Source organism: Typopeltis vanoorti, chromosome 6 (genome assembly GCF_054136105.1).
Source record: "Typopeltis vanoorti isolate ZY-2024b chromosome 6, IOZ_Tvanoo_1.0, whole genome shotgun sequence".
Classification (NCBI taxonomy): Eukaryota; Metazoa; Arthropoda; class Arachnida; order Uropygi; family Thelyphonidae; genus Typopeltis; species Typopeltis vanoorti.
The window spans coordinates 127,569,557-127,587,385 of NC_143554.1; the positions used below are offsets into that span (position 1 = coordinate 127,569,557).

Consider the following 17,829-nt stretch of genomic DNA (forward strand, 5'->3'; position numbering starts at 1 on the left):
CTTCTTCCATGTTGTTGGTACATCATTTTTCTTCAGGCATAAAGTAAATAGTTTTGCTAATTTCTCCACCTGTTTTTAGAAGTTCAGCTATAACTCCATCCTCACTTGTAGCTTTCTCATTTTGGAAGCTTTGGATGCTGAACATACTTCTTTTGGTAGAATCTGTGGTACTTCAGCTGTGTCGTAGTTGTCTTCTTCATTTAATTCATCATCCTGATATAATATTGAGTAGAATTCTTCAATTCTTTTTGCTATAGCATATCTATCTCTGGTGACGGTCCCGTCTTGTAGTTTGACTGCAACCATCTGTTTGTTGCTATTCATCAATTGCTGTTTGGCTTTTTTGAGACTACGGTTGTTTTCAGTTGTTTGTTGTATGAATTTACAATTGAATTTTCTTATTTCTTTTGTGATACGTTTTCTGATCGTTTTGCACAATTCACTGTATTCAATTTTATTCTGTAGGTTAATTGCTTTTTTCATTTCTTCATAAGCTGTTTTGTTTCTTCAGAGATTTTGTCTTGTTTCTGTTCTGTGGTACCAGCTATTTCAAGTGAGCATTGTAAAAGGTTTTGGGTAATAATGTCATTACTTTCTAATAGATCAGCATTGTCATCTATAATAAGATGTTTAAATCTACTGTTTAGTTCGTGTTGGAATATATCTTTTTTTTAATGTTGAGTTTGTGTACATCTATGTTTTGCTTTGATCTCCGAAACATTTTTCTTCTTTCTTTTGGGCAGTTTATTTGGATTTTACTGCGTATTATACGATGGTCACTTCCAACATTGAAGGGTGTTTAAAGCAGTATTGAAAGATGTTTTTCTTATTGCTGAGGATAAAAGTCAATTTCACTAGTTTTTCCATTTGGACTTTTCCATGTCCACTTTCTATGTGTTTTTTTCTTGAAAAAGGAATTCATGATATACAGGTTTTCTTTTTCTGCATATTCTATTAAGCTTGCTCCTCTGTCATCTCTCATACCGTATCCAAAATTTCCCATTAAGCTTTCATCTGAACGTTGAATACCAATTCTAGCATGAAAGTCTCCAATTACAGTTCTGAAATGATGTTTTCCTTTATTGTAGAGTTGGGATACATCATGATAGAAGGCTTCAATTTCTTCGTCAGTATGACTTATTGTTGGCATAGACTTGGACAATCTTAAGAGTATATCTTTCAAGATTTGAACAACAATACTTGCTATTCGATTGAATTTACTGGCAAATTCTATTATGTTGTTCTTCAGTTTTTTGTTGATCAAGAATCCAATTCCACTGATTCTTTCCTTATCTTGGCCTCTATAATATAATATGTCTCCATTTTTTAATCGAAGAATTTCTTCACCATTACGTCTAACTTTGCACAGTCCAAGAATGTCCCATTTTAGTCACTTTAGTTCTTCAGTTAGCCGTGCTTCACTGCTCAGAGTCCTACAGTTTAATGTTCCAAGGTCTAATTTCCAATAGCAGCATGATATGGTTATCCGGGGATTCTTAGCACCCTCTGCCTTCACGTTTAACTGCCTGCTGCCATAGGTAGTAACAATCCGGCCTCCAGGAAATGAGGGCCATTTTATTTCTGCGGATTCATCTTGGAAGGTTAGGCCATAAATTCATCACGCTGGCCAAGTGCGGGTTGGTGTGTGTGTATATATATATATATATATATATGAAGAAAAGTGATCTACCATGAACATGGAAGAGGGCTACCCTAATTCTGATACATAAAAAAGGTGAAGTAGAAGACTTGGTGAACTACCGGCCTATCAGTCTACTATCGGTAGTTTACAAGGTGTGTACAAAAGTCTTAGCTCATAGGCTTTGTACAATTCTAGACTTAGTGCAACCAAAAGGCGGGCTTTCGAAGTGGCTTTAGTACAGTAGACCGTATTCAAGTTGTACGACAGATTATTGAACGATGTAATGAATATCAGTTACCGTTATGTCTCGGTTTTATTGACTATGAGAAAGCCTTTGATTCACTTAAAACTTGTGCAATACTTAAAACATTACGAAACCAATAAGTGGAGGAGCGATACATCAGAACCATCAAATCAGCATACACCAATACCACAGCAGCAATTCATTTCAATGGAAACATCTCTACTGTGGAATTACAGAGAGGTATAAGACAGGGTGGCACAATATCTCCAAAATTATTCACAGCATGCCTAGAAGAAATATATAAACTTCTTGATTGGGAAGGGAAAGGTCTGAAGATAAATGGAAGACATTTAAGCCATTTACACTTTTCAGATGACATAGTTATCTTCACTTCAGCTGTGCATGAATTACTGACTTGTATCCATGAACTCCAAATTGCTAGCAAAACAGCTGGCCTAAAGATAAACCTGAAGAAGACCAAAGTTATGTTCAATAGCTATGTCCAATCAAAAATAATAAAAATCAATAACGATGAAATTAAACAAGTAGATCATTACATATACTTAGGACAACAGGTATCAATGGAACAAAATGGATGAAATTAAAAGAGACACGATGCTTGGGTGGAAAGCATTTGGAAAATTACATTCCAAAGCCAACTACCATTATGCCTGAAGAGAAAAGTTTTTAACCAATGTATTCTTCCTATATTGACATATGGCTGTGAAACATGAATACTAAATGCAAAGGAAATTCAAAAATTTAGAACAACACAATTTAGTATGGAAATTCTTGGTATCACAAGACTGGATCACAAAAGGAATACATGAGATAAGAAATCAAACCAAAGTCTCTGACATCATAGGAAGATTAAAACATCTGAAGTGGCAGTGGGTTGGGCATATTACTTGAAAAGATCAACGATGGAAAAAAGAAGTACTGCATTGAATTCCAGAAGAATTCCGAGAAGCAAATCGACCATGACGCCAACCTAAATCACAGTGGATTGATGATATCATCAGATTTGCAGGAGTGACATGGACAGACAGTTTTGGAGTAATCTTGGAAAGACCTTCATCCAGCAGTGGATTGACAATGGCTGATGATGATGATATATAGGTAACCCTCGTATAACGCGGTTTCGATAAAAATGGTGTCTACACATTGTAATAACCCTTTATCTTTTCATATATTTTTCACCCCGCGAATTAAAAATCAAATTTTATCTTCGTTAAATTTGCATCTGCTCGTATTGCGCATGTAGTTATAAGTAGTGAATTTATATTAGGGGAAATACCCTTTAGCATGCATGTACATCAATTGATTACCTTATAAAGTGTTTATTGTTGAACGTTATCTTCGTTTTCTGCCAGGAAAGCACATTAAAAATCATAAGTTTGTTAATCTCAAGCTGAGCACTTTATTTTTTGGTGAGTTGCATACAATGTGTAATGCTTTTTTATGTAAAAATTTTATTTTGATAGTAATGGCCACTTAGAGGCTTTTGCTATTTGGTTGAAAATAAAATTAGTGAATTAATTGATGGAGAAATAGATTTAAACGGGGAGAAACTGGTACAGTTAATAGATGACATCGAACCAAAAGGTGGAGAAAGTTCTGCTGAAGATTCTGATTGTGATGAATCCGTTAAAGAATTCAGTTTTAAGAAATTAGCAGAAGGATTGGACTTGGCATGAAAGTTAGGAAGTTATTTTACGGATAATGATCCCTCAATGGAGCGCTCTGGCAAATTCACGAGACAATTGGATATTTGTTTAGCTCCATATTATGAACTTAATAAAAAAGTGCAGCATAGTAGTAGCAAGCAAGGTCTTATTACTGACTTCTTGATAACTAAACCAGCTGAAGTATACAATGAGAATTATACAAATGATGTCCAAGAGATTTCAAGTGATGAAGATGTCCGGCCACTTGTAAATAAAGAATATCTACGAAATGTTAGTTTTGAAGAGAGTGATGATGATTAAATTATGCACTTTATTTTATTTTGCCTAAAACATTTATGCATCATGTGCAATGAAGTTTGTGTATTTTTATAAGTTTATACTTATGTATTTTGTTTCATAATTTATATGTTTTCTTAACTTATATGAATTACCTGAATTAAATAAAAATATTTTTTGTTGGATATGTCATTGTTGTTTATATAATTAAAAAAAAAACGCTTTCAGAACATAACCCTATTTTATCTGTGTGATCTGAGTCTCACATAGCGCAATTTATATAATGCGGCATTTCTGTGGAACCTAATATCTGCATTATACGAAGGTTACCTATATATATGTGTGTGTGTGTAAACTTTGCTGGTTCATGAATATTTGATTAAAGTTTACAAGGCAGAACGTCGGAATAAGTTGATAACATTTATTTACTTAGTAACATGACATATATACGTGTGTGTGTGTATACATTCGTTTTGTCATGATGTTCTATTTTCATGTTATGTTCTAAATCCGCCATCTTGGTTCAAGTCACTCTTATCAATATAACAACTAATTGCAAATTGATCACCGATCCAAAAGTAGGGAAATTTATAATTATACCGCGCCACCCTATTTTTAGATTAGTCTATATAAAATAGTAGGATCAATTTTTAATTAAGTTAGCAGTCTCCTCATTTATTAGGCTGAATTATTTACTATTCCACTTGGGGTTCCTGCAAGATTCGAATATTTATGAACGGTGCAATAAAAAGGAATTCAGGCAAACACAATACTTAGATTAACAAAATAAAACATTTAATATATGATATATATAACAAATACAAGAATTCTGCTTTAAAATGAAACAATACAATCAACTTAATACATCTTGCTAAGTCACTCATGCCAATTCAGTGTTCTAAACTTTCACATACAATTCACAGTTTCAAAATCACAAGCTTTCTTAACTCAAGTTAATAAAACGAAACTTCTTATTTAAACAGTCTCCACATATCTATCAGCTGTACTTAATGTTTAAATTCACAGGAAGTACTAATCAAGGTAGACAATATTCCAAGCAATCTTATTTCGGACTTTGAACTTCGAAGATATGTTAATGTTAGAATAAACAAACAAGTATGACTACTCTTACCAGACACAATCTTCAATACATCAATTAATTGTGAGCACACTTGTGAATTAACTTATTTACGTTAGCGGAACACATTAATAAAAATTCTCCAACGATTTAACTGAACTACTGTTAATCGCGCTTCACTACTCTAAAAAAACACATCAATAAGGCACTGAGATCTTTCCTTGTTTACTTTTCTCAAACTAGTTAATTTCAATATAATTCTTCTCAGGGCAACATAGAATTAAGACGTAATCCTAGACTAACTGGAACTAATCAGAATTTTCCATTGAATGTCCAGTTCTTTATTTATCCGGTTACGGCATTAATTTTCTTTTACAACACAGCTGACTTCACTTGCAGCTAAGTATATGATTCACTATGTTTTGGCTCACTTCTAAACACTATTCTCATGAATTTCTGCCCTAGAGAACTTATAATTTTCTTCCACTTCCTTTGCTTGTATTCTACCTTCCTTCCCACTCCGCAAAAACTTCCTCTCTTCCCTCTAATTAAAAATCTTATATTTTTTCTTTTCTCTCCTTTCAGTCCGAAGGTCACGTTCTCTTCGACTCGTGCTTGTTTATTAATATTGCTTATTAATACATAATAAGCAATGTTAAATGTGAATGAAAAAAAATTAAATTACACAACATAGTTTCATTCACAATTTAACAGTATGTATATAATATATACAGGGTGTTCGGGATAAATTTGACAGTTTCGTAAGGAAAAAGAAAATCTTCTTTGTATCTATTAAATTTAATGAATTGACAAAAAAACATTACAGGCAGAGTTAATTACAATACTATCAACAAGATTTACTCAAAATAACCACCATTAGCATCGATCACAGCTTCAATTCTGCTTCGGAACCTCGAACAAGCTGATGCTACAGTCTCCCTGGGAAGGGCCGCAAAAACTGTTTTAATTTTATCCATTAACTGGGCTTTTGTATTACTGGAAGTGCGATTGGTGTCTTTTTCAACTGCGCCCCATACAAAATAATCCATGGGGTTAAGGTCTGAGGAGTTTGGAGGCCAAACATTTGGACTGGTGAAGTCGTAGAAATTTTCAGACAACCATTTTTGACTTTTCCCAGAGGTGTGGCAAGGGGCCGAATCCTGCTGCCATACATACGGCCTACCATTGGCTACCCTTGTTATCCAGGGCTTGACTACAGTTAGCAACTCCACGAACAAAGCCCGAATTCCAATGCCAGGGTTCTTCAACACCTGTTCCTGCAGATTTGCGAGGAATTCTGCTGTACGAACGCAATCAGATCGTCTGCTAGGGATCTTTCTTCTTGCTACATCCTCGTAGTCACCATTGCAAGTCTCTAGTTCATGCCTGATTGTTTTTACTGTATTCAGGGAGCATTGGGCAGCAGTCGTAATATCCTTATTTTGATGGCGGGCACGAATCATCATGATACAAGTTATTCTCTTCCATGATTCAGGTGGGTTCCAGCTATCCATCCTTTCTGACATCTTGTATATGAATGAAGAAGGGTCCAAACTTTTAAATGAAGAGAAGTGTGTGTTAATACATGTAACTTACGGAAAAATATAATTAATTATAAATATGTCAAATTTATCCCGAACACCCTGTATATGTTTATAGCTTAATGATATAAAAAGAAAAAGTAAATAAAATAAATATAAAAAAAAATGTGTTGGTCTAGAATTGTATTCTTATTTTTGTTTGGAGTTGAAAATCAACTTGAAAATCACATACAAAATTTTTATTTTGTTATGAAGTGATTGATTATTGATTGCTATCATTTTGATAGCAATCAATAATCAATCAAAATATGACAGCGTTTTTGAGATCTAAATGGATGTAAATTTAATAGTTTTCAGAAGAAAACTATTAAATTATCATAATAGTTTTCTAAGTTCTAAGGTTATCTTTGAGTCCTATCTTTTAAGTTCTAGTTTTTATTGTAATATATTGCGCTATTAATATCTATAAATAATGTACACAGTCATTTATACAGATGAGTTAACAGAAAAAAAGTAGAACACTTGAAGTTTGCACTACAATCAGTAGTTTTAGCAATTGTGTAAGAAATCTCTGGCCATATTATAGTTACAGAATACTTTAACTTTTAGAATTTATTGCAGTCATTTGTAAATATCTAGTAATTAAAATTCTTGAAAAATAAAAAAAAAGCTAAGTTGTTTATTTTCGTTATTATTATACACTTAAATGTTGCATGTAACTTGCTCTAACTTTGATTAGAGCAGTAGCAGTAGAAGTGAAGCACTGTTAGTTTTTTGGCATTGTGTTGTGTGAATTAATGTTTTTCTTTTTCTGTCATTTTAAGGGTCTCACTTCCTATTATTTAAAGAGTTTTGATGTTCGCATCACACAAGATAGGACAGCATTGTTTTTTCCATTAAATAGTTTTGATAAGACACTATCTGCAATTAAGTATCTGAAATTAAATCAGGAAATGGTAGTTCTACAAGATAGTATAATGCCCCACAGGTAAGATTCCATTTCATCGTTTTCTTACTTACACTGTACAACATTTAAGTTTGGTTTTAACAGAAGGTAGGCGATTTTAACATCACTGTATGTACTGGTGTTCAAAACCTAAGAGCAAACACTATTTTTGAAGATTATAGCTGCAAAATTCAAACAAATCAGTTGTGACATGTATGAGGAAAACTGATGATTTTGAATGGAAAGCAGGTGCACATTCAAATTTTAGAATCATGCACAAAGGGGTCATGTGGTAACACTTAACATAATAAAAGGCTTCACTAAGGAAATTATATTTGAAGAAAGCTCTTTTCATGAAGAAATAAAGTTGCAAACTTTGATGTCTTGTAATATCTCAAAGACATCATCTAGATCAGTGTTTCTCAAAGTGTGGTATGGGTATTAAATTGTATACCTTAGGTATACAATTTAAAAATAGTATACAAATCTGAAAACACACCCCAACTCAACATCACCAGAGTTAAAGATCGGTACTATCAACATAAGAAGCCTGAATGGCAAAGAAATGGAGCTAGCTGAGGAATTAGATAAGTACCAGATCGAAATAATAGGGGTAACCGAAACAAAAAAGACAAAAACTGGAGAGATCTTTCTGAGAAATAAATACAAAATGTTATATTCAGGCAATGACAATCAAGGAAAAGAAGAAGTAGCCATAGTATTCAACACAAAATACGAGGCTAATCTTCTTGAATGGCAGGCAGTCTCAAGTAGAGTGATTTGGCAAATATGAGAATTGGGAACTGGACAATAGACTTATTTGTGCCTATGGTCCCACAGAAGGTTCTACTAAGGTAGAAGTGGAGGAATTTTTTGATGCTTTAGAAAAAGCATCTGGCACAATGAAAAAGGAAAAGTTGGTCCTTGTTGGGGATCTAAATAGAGTAGGAAATGATTGTCAGACATACAAAAATATATTGGGAAAATTGGAGAAAAGAGCAAAGCTAATAATAATGGCAAATATTTGATGGATTTATGCTCAGGACATGAACTGGTTATTACTAACACCATGTTCCAACATAAAAATGTGCACAAATTCACATGGAGAGAAGAGGCAAGGAATAAGAAAAGTCTCATTGACTATGTTATTGTTGATAGTGATGTTTCCTCCCTGGTGCAGGACACCAGAGTGTACAGAGAATTTGAAATTGGAAGCGATCACTATTTAGTCTTGAGCAGGATAAAATTGAATTTCATATTGAAAAGATTAACATGTAAGAAAATTTAAAACGAATAAAAGTTGAGTAGCTCTCAGATGTGAACTGTAGACTAACATATACAAAGATTATTGAAGAAAAAGGGAAAGAGTTTGAGAACAGGAACCAAACCTTGGAAATTCATTGGCAAGCTTTGAAGAAACCCTGATTGATTCAGCCAGAGATGCATGTGGTGAGGTTGTCTGCAAGGATAGAAAAATTAGAACTCCATGGTGTACACAGGGAGTTAAAGAGGCAGTGAAGAAAAAGAAGAAATCATATCAAAAGTTCCTGGCAAATAAGTCAGCTTTTGCTCTTAGAGAATACAGAGACAAATGTAAGAAAGCAAAACACTGTGTAAAACTAGCTAAACAAAAGTCATGGGAGGACTTTGGCAAGAACACAGAAAATAAATATCAAGAAGGTGGTAAGATATTCTGGAGGTTGTTGAAGAAGCTTAGAAATGGAGGAGAGAGTGCTGTAAAAGGAGTTAGAGATGATAAAGGTAACATAAAAACATGAGAAAAAGATATCCTTGAAGCATGGAGTAATTACATTGAAAAATTGCTAAATGAAACAAGCAGTGATGGCACAGTGGTAAAAAACACTCAATGGGCATACAGTCAGGAATACATATTCATACTTGAAGTAGAAAAAATGATCAAAAGGCTTGAAATGTGGAAAGGCAGCAGGAGTAGATGATATTCGACCAGAAATGCTGAAGTATGGTGGTATAAAAGTCTTACAGTGGCTGCACTGCATAGTTCAGAAAGCCTGGACAGAGGGACAAATTCCCGATGTTTGGAGTAAAGCTCTAATAGTGCCCATATATAAAAAGGGAAATAAAACTGAATGTGAGAATTACAGAGGTATTTCCCTACTGAGTGTTCCTGGCAAGATCTATGTAAGTATACTTGAGAAACTGTTGAGAAGAATTGTGGAAGAAAAGCTTGGTGAAGAACAAGCTGGATTCAGGCCAAATAGATGCTGTCAGGATCAGATCTTCACTTTACGACAAATAGTCGAGAAAGCATGGGAATATAACAAAGATCTGTATTTAAGTTTTGTCGATCTGGAAAAGGCATATGACAAGGTGCCAAGAGAGAAGCTATTCAATACGCTACAGTTATATGGTATCAATGGGGCATTATATCAAGCAATACTTAGTCTGTATTTGAGTTGTAAGTCGGCGGTTAGAATTGAAGGATGTACAGGAAGATGGTTTAATGTTAAATCTGGTGTGAGACAAGGATGTACAGTATCCCCTTTGTTATTCATTATCTATACTTTATACAGTAAATTTATATATTTTATATACTTTATATAGTAAAATATACTTTACTATACGAATTAATAGATGGGTACACCTTTCTGGCAATTCGTATAGTAAAGTATATATAAGGTCGGTTCACTGAAACCTTGGTATTATCCAGGTCTACCTACTCACTGATGAGACCTCAATAAAGGTCGAAACTGGTCTGGGTAGTGACCTTCCCTCATAATGTAAAACAGTAATACATTTCCTAGGAGCTGCGTTTTACGTTATGAGAAAATATTAAGGACAGTGAGCGAAACCTTGCTCTACCTTTGCTCCGAGTTTCCCTAGTGTTGTACTACAAAGTGTTGACTTACGCTTGGACTCGCCAGAAGTTTTTCGGCATGAAACTCTTAGATTTCGATCTTCGAGGTTCTTATTTGACTTTGGAATAATGAGGGATTTATTATCCTCTTATTTAATTTACGTCGACAAAAAAAATAGCCTCTTGGCTCTTTAGAGTAAATGTTTATTATAGTAACATTTTATACTTAGTTTTGATCTCAGCTTTTGTTATTCTTTTTGATATTGAGTTCCATTCCAATAATGCCTTTTCTTGCCTTTATTATCATCATCTGAGCAACACCTATGCTAAGTTCTTCATCCTCTAGATTTCCAGAATATGTGACATATTTGTTTAATGTTAATCTGATCTCATCAGTTTCATTCTATCTGGTTTTCACCAAATTCATACGTTGTCCTAATGTTCCAACATCCAATTTTGATCAAAGAATTGGGTGTGAAGATATCCTTTCCAAGACTCTTCTGCCTATTGGCTTCTCTAAGAGAGCTGTTACCAACCTGCTATTTTCCTCTGGTGATCCTTCAGCAGAACTAGTCTGATTTCCTTCGATCCTTAAGGTTTCTATAGCATGAAAATTTTTTATGTACTGTAATTGCTAGCCACAAGTATAACTGTCCTCCTTTCTCATCTGACTCGGAATTGGTTGGTCGATTTGTATTATTACTGAAGCTCTGAGGCCAGTGCATTCATGTCTGTAAATTCCATGTGTTCTGGACAGCTTACCTGTTCTTCGGGATGGAAACCCTGCCATCTCCATGTGAAACTGGCTAACGCACCTTCAGTTGAAAATCCCCGATAAATGTTCTTCACATCCTAGACAAGATTCGAACCCTGGTCTTTCCAACCAAAGGGCATTGTCAAAACTGACTAAGCAATGGAGGTTCCTCCAGGCTTGGAATCAGCAGTTGCGCAGTTCAGACCATTTACTGGTAGTGGTAAAGATAAAAATGAAATTAGCAAAAGCATTTAAATCAGGGAGCAAAAAAATAAAAATAAAATAAATAAATAAAAAATAACTGGTAAAATTTAATAAGCTGAAAAATAAGGATATTACATAAAGCTTTGCATGGTATGAACAAAAGCAAAGATGAAACAATAATACAAAACAAAGGAAAAATAAGAAAAAGGGCAAAATATAAAATAATTATACAATGCATCAGCAGAAGAAACATGAGGAAAACAGGTGAAAGAATCCTAAAACAATGGATAACACATAAAACAATGCTCATAAGTAATTACTGAACAGTCAATAGAATTGCAGATCAATTCTATTGATTGTTTTTAGGATTCATTGATTTTGAAAAAAAAAAAAGCATTCAATAGCATAAATAGATAAGCAGTTTGGAAATTAATGAAATACTATATAATATCCAGGAAAATAATTAACACAGTAAAAGAAATCTATGACAATTATAAAATCAAGAAGATAATATGTAATGGAAGGTAACTAAAGAAATAAAAATAACAAGAGGTGTAAGGCAAGAGTGCTTACTCTCTCCTGCAATGTCCTTTATAGCTTTAAATCAAAGAATTAATATGCAGTGGGGATGGAAATAAATGATGTAGATTTTGCTGATAAAATGTGTGTGCTAGCTCAAATGCACCAATATTTGCAAAGGGAAATAGACAATTTAACTTGGGAGTCTCCAAGTGTGGCTTAAAAATAAACCAAAGAATGCCAAAATAATTAAGATTAACCCCAAACCAAATCTAACCCTCAAATTATGGAAGAACCACTAGAACAGGTAAACACTTTTGTTTAAATAGGATCAGTAGTGAGCACTGAAAGAGGAACAGAAAAGAACAAAAAAATAAAATAAAGAAAGCTCAAATTGCCTTGAACACAATGCGAACCATATGGACAAGTAAAGCAGTAAATCTCAAGAAAAAATAACTCTTCAACAGGAGTGTAAAGTCTACTCTAGTATGTGGATCTGAAACTTGGAGACTAACCAAAAGAAATTTAAATAAATTACAGACATAAATAGATGTCTAAGGAAGATAATGGGAATATACTAGCGAAATAGAATTTATTTTCTCTGATATGATGTAGTATTTCATTAATGTCTGAGACATTATGGGACAAAACAAATCAGTCCAAACAGAAATAACTAAAAGAAAATGGAAGTGGATAACCCACAGAGTCTGGAAATCCAATTAAGGACATAGCAAAGATAGCTGTGAAACAGAACCTGCAAAAAAGCAGGACGATATCCCAAGATGACTTATATAGACCAAGGAATGAATTGCTATGGTTATTTATGAATGCCAGAAGTATCAGAAAAAAGGGTGATGAAATTGTTGCATTGATTGAATTAATTCTGAAAATAATTGGAATAAGTGAAACTGAATGAAAAACAAGGATATGATGCTTTTCATAAGGATAGGAAGGGCAAGGAGCGAGCAGTGTGCTGCTGATGATAGCTGGGAATTAGGTCTGCAGAAGGTTGGGATACAAGGGGGGAAAATAGTATGGTATGTTTTCAGTCAGTATGGTGTGAGGTGGAGGTTGATAGGATGAGATATTTAGTTGGGTGTTGCTATAGTGGGAATGTGGAGGATGACACAAAGAAATGTATAGGCAACTTGGTTTATTGATTAAGAGAAAGGTATGAGTGATTTTAATTATAGTTATACTGATTGGACTGAACAAATAGCATTAGGAAATAAGGAGAATGAATTTCTTTAGATCTTATAGCACAGCTGTGTTAGGCAATATGTAATGTAGTGCACACATGGATTAAGACTCTTAGATCTGATGATATCATCATAGGATGTAATTGGGGATGAAGTGACTGATCTTCCTTCCCCTCAGTTGGCTGTCTTACAGTAATAACATTTGCTGTAATCTTATCTATATATAGATACTACATTCCTTGGCTTGGTTTTGTACATGCATTTTGTTTATTAACTTGTACTGCTGTCTGTTTATGTACTGGCGTAACCTCTGCAGTAATTTTGTTTATATGTAGATACTGCTTTGCTTAACTTAACTTTTGTGCATACATATTATTTACTAGTTTATTTTTCAACTAATTATGTATTGCTGTAGCACACCTTGTATATTTGTGTAACCTTCTTGTAATTTTGTTTATGTTTAGATACCACATTGCTGAATTTAATTTTTATGCATGCATATTGTATAATAATTCCTTTTTGCCTATTTATGTACTGCTGTAAAATCATTTGTTATACTTTTATCTATATATAGATACTGCATTCCTTAGCTTGGTGTTTTGTATATGCATTTTGTTTATTAACTTGTATTGTTGACTATTTCTGTACTATTGTAACCTCTGACCTTGTGTGTTGCTGTGCCCTCTGCAGCAATTCTGTGTTTATCTGTAGATGCCGCTTTGTAAAACTTAATTTTTGTATACAGACATATTGTTTACAATTTTCTTTAACTGCTTATGTATAGTTATAACCTTTAGTATGCCACAGTATGATCTTTGTTGTTTTTGTGCCAAATAAACTATAAACCAACCAACCTCAGTTGGCAAGGGTGACCATGAATCCTTTCCTTCATAGTGACCATGAAATGATCACCTTGGTTGTATATAGTCATATGAGATAAAGAAGGGATATATGTAGAACTGCTGGAATGGTGATTATGAAATGCTTAGGAAACAACTAGGAGCTATAGTATGCAAAGAGGAGTTGAGTGGAAAGTAAACAGATGCATCTTGTGCATTGATGAAAAGCTATTTAACAGTAGCAATATCTTAGTGTATTCTGAAGGTTGAAAATACTAAATAAGGTAAGAGTAAAATGGATGAATGAAATGATTAAGCATAAAATCTGGAAGAAGGTACTGTGGAGGCAACACAAGTTGAATGTTAGTAATAATCAGTTGCAGGGTACAAAGACCAGGCTAGGAAGGTGTCTCAGTTGGTAAAGACAGCAAAAGTGCAGTATGAGAAGAAATTAGCCAGTCAAGCTCAGAAAATTCTTGGTGAGTTCTTTCAGCATTATGACAAGTAGAAGAAAGGATGACTATGAGAGGATGATGTTAGTTGGTGACAGCGGCAGCAGTTTGCTGATGATGATGCAATGTTAGGAAGTACTATAAGGTCAAGTGTAGATATGACGTTGCAGGAGGATCTCAATAAAGCAGCAGGACTTGACAGTATATCACCCCATGTTTGGAAGGAATGCTCTAGGGAATTAATGGCACACCTGTTTAATATGAGTCTTGTGACCAGAGCAAATCCCAGAGGAGTGAAAAGTGTTCCACTTCACAGAAGATGGGAGGGGAGGGGGAGGAATAAGACTGAAGCTGCAAATTATAAGCCAATCTGTGTGTGTGGAGTTGTTGTTAGAGGTAGCAGTGTTCTCAGCGATAGTCAGCATGGGTTTGTTAGGGGGAGGTAATCTTTTAGCAATCTGCGTATGTACTACAACAAAGTGATGAATTTACTGGATAAGGGAGATGCATATATAGTGGTATGCTTGGATTTTTCAAAGGCCTTTGATAGATTGCCATATGACATGCTGGTAACGAAATCAAAACAGATGGGTTTGGATTTAGATAAGAGACTAGCAAGTTGGGTAGATCATTGGCTGTCAGATAGATATCAGTTTGTGTATGAGGAGTTTATAATAATTGTCCTGCATTATTCATAACTTGACCAAGTGCTAAATTGATGTTTTGGAGATTAGTTTGCCATCTGACGTATAATGATGTAACCTACCTATAAAATAATCGAGACCGAGCAAGAGTCCATATTTTCACAGTTTTGTTTCAAAGAGCTAAACACCAAATGGAATAAGTCCCTAAGAAAATTTTACAAAACACGACCAAGTGACATCAATATAAAAGTTGACAAAATTGCGGTTTATGAATTTTGCATAATAAATAAATAAATAAAAAAATGAAATCTCGTCCTTCCTGATGCAAATAAGTACTGCACATGCTTCACTTGATAGTCGTGTTTGAGGTTATGGTTATAGTAAGAAGCTGTTATTAGTGCTGGTGGTGTTATATTATTGTTATTTCTTTTACAAAATTGGACTTTTAATAATTTTAAAATGATGCAAAGAACTGCTTTAATATTAAAGCGTGCCGAAGAGATAGTTTTTCAGGTAAGTTCTGAACCTTTATATGCTGTATTAGATTTTAATTTTTCTATGTACTGTTTTATTTAGATGGGACTATTCTCTATAAACTGAACATTGTAGACTTTTTTTAGTCTTAACTCAAGTTCTGCAATTAAAAATGATCACTTTTTTGTTAGGCTGAGAATGACAATGCAGTGTTTACAAGCATGCTAATAGGTACTCAACAAGTTTTAGATGTTTGTTACCTGAACTTACAAGCATAGTTTATTATTTATAGGAAGAATGTCGAAAAGTTGAGGCAGCCCCAACATTTACAAATCTAATGCTGATGAAAGCCACTATGGATCCATATTGGCTTTCATCCTAATTTTTTATTTAGGATGAAAGCCAATATATATTTTTTATATTTCATCCTAACATAAATTTGTGTAATTTTCACCAATACTTTCTGAAAATTACACAAATTTAGATCAGATTAAAGAACATCCAGAAATGTTTGATAAGAGCACTGAATCCGATGAAGAAGTAAAGCAAGGAATGAAGAAAATATTTCAACTGAGGTAGAAGACTCAGAAAATGATTTTAATATGATAATGTTGAACAGGAGGAACCAGTTGGGTCTTACGGTTGTCCAAAAAAAAAAAAAGGTAGGAAAAGAAAGTTTCCTTCACAAAATCGAAATATTAGAAGATTGAAGAATGTTCAAAATAAAACTTACTTCACTCAAAGAGGGAAAATTAAATTGAAAAAAGAGTTTTGGCAGTTTTTATGCAGATGTGGATGTCTCCACAAAATTGATATGGACAAAGCAAAAGAGGGGTGTGAAAAATTTTACAGTGTAAGTTCTCATGATGTTCAACATGTGCGATGGTGTGTAAGTGTCCAATAAAGAGAAAAAGAGTAAAAAAATCTGAAAAAAGGTCTTGGTCTAGGCAGAATAGTGTTGGTGTTGTGGTTTGTAAAGCCTTTTTCCTATAAACTTTTAGAATTTAAAGCGGAAAGGTGGATTTGGCGTTAAAGACTTAAAAAGACCAGAAGGCATGAAAGACTTGAGGGGAATAGGTGGTGGTTAAAATAAAATCTCAGATGAACAACTTCAAGAAATAATTGAACACATTGAAAAATTTCCAAAATACAAATCGCATCATGCAAGAGAACAAACAAATGGCATGTATTTACTGTCAGATGCCACATTACCCGTTATGTATGATTTATACAAGCAAGAGACAAAATCTCCAGTGTCGTTTTAAGTATAAAAACATTTTTTTTTTACTCATTTTAATCTAAAAGAAAACTGTTGGAAACAGATACATGTGATAAACTCGAGGTTTTGAGGTAATAAATATACAATGCAAAAAGAGTGTCATTTGTATTCAGCTGAAGAAGCAAGAAATTTATTAAAAACAGATAGAAAATAAGCAGCAGAAGATGAAAATCTTGAAGTTTTATGTTTTGATTTAGAGAAAACCCTTTCGCTCCCATGCATACCAACTAATGTAATGTTCTACAAGCGCCAGCTTTGGCTATATAATTTGGGAATACACACAGCAAAAAAGAATAAGGGGTCATTGTTATGTATGGTTGAAAGGTGAGGCTGGCCAAGAAGCTCAAGAAGTTGGTTTGTGTTTATTTAAACATATTACGGAAGACAAACTCTTGTAAGCACTTAATATTGTGGTCAGATAGCTGTGGAGGAGAGAATAGGAACATTAAAATTGTTCTGATATTGAAAGCAGTTCTTGATGTTCATCCTTCACTTGAAAAGATTACTTTACTTTTTTTGACACAGCTTTCTTCCAAATAACACCGATTTTGGTGCCATTAAATGTGCCCAAAAATTACAACAAAGATTGTATACCCCAGAAGACTATATATCAATGTAATGAAATCCTGCAGAAGAAAGAACCCTCTTATTGTTCATAGGATGGAAAAAGAAAATTTTTTAAGTACAGCTAGTTTGGAACAATTTATTGTCAACAGAAAAACATATATATTTAACAACAAAATAAATTGGTTTCAATTTAAAGAAATTGAAATTCAAAAAGAAAGTCCTTATAGAATTTTTGTCAAAAGTAGTTTTGGAGATGAAGCTCAAGAAATAAATCTGGAGAAGAAATGTGGGAGACCATCAGAAACAAAAAAGAATTTTAGTGAGTTACTTAATAATCTATGGCCAGATGGTAAACCTATACCAGAAAAGAAATTGGAAGACTTGAAATTTTTATTGAATTTAATTCCAAAGGATGCTAAATAATTTTATAAGAATTTAGTGAGTGATCCTAATATTGAAGAGGATATAGATGGGTTTGATGGACATGTTGATTTCGACATTCAAGAAGACGAATAAGTTTTAAAATACCTTTTTTTTATTTAAGTTATACTTGCTTCTGTTATGAGTTTTGTATTATTTTTTAAATTTTTCCATAAAAATTTTCACTCAAATAAATGTTTTTTATTTACCACTAAAGAATTTATTTT

General features: G+C 33.6%; 1 protein-coding gene across 2 annotated transcripts in view; it reads left to right on the top strand.

Moving 5' to 3' along the window:
• Positions 1-17,829, top strand: part of mtDNA-helicase (mitochondrial DNA helicase) — a 261,591-nt gene that overhangs the window by 61,430 nt on the left and 182,332 nt on the right. For both annotated transcript variants that reach the window (XM_090393687.1, XM_090393686.1), the window contains exon 6: positions 7,294-7,457. In XM_090393687.1, the coding sequence (XP_090249813.1) occupies positions 7,294-7,457 (164 nt within the window). The remainder of the gene's footprint in view (positions 1-7,293; positions 7,458-17,829) is intronic.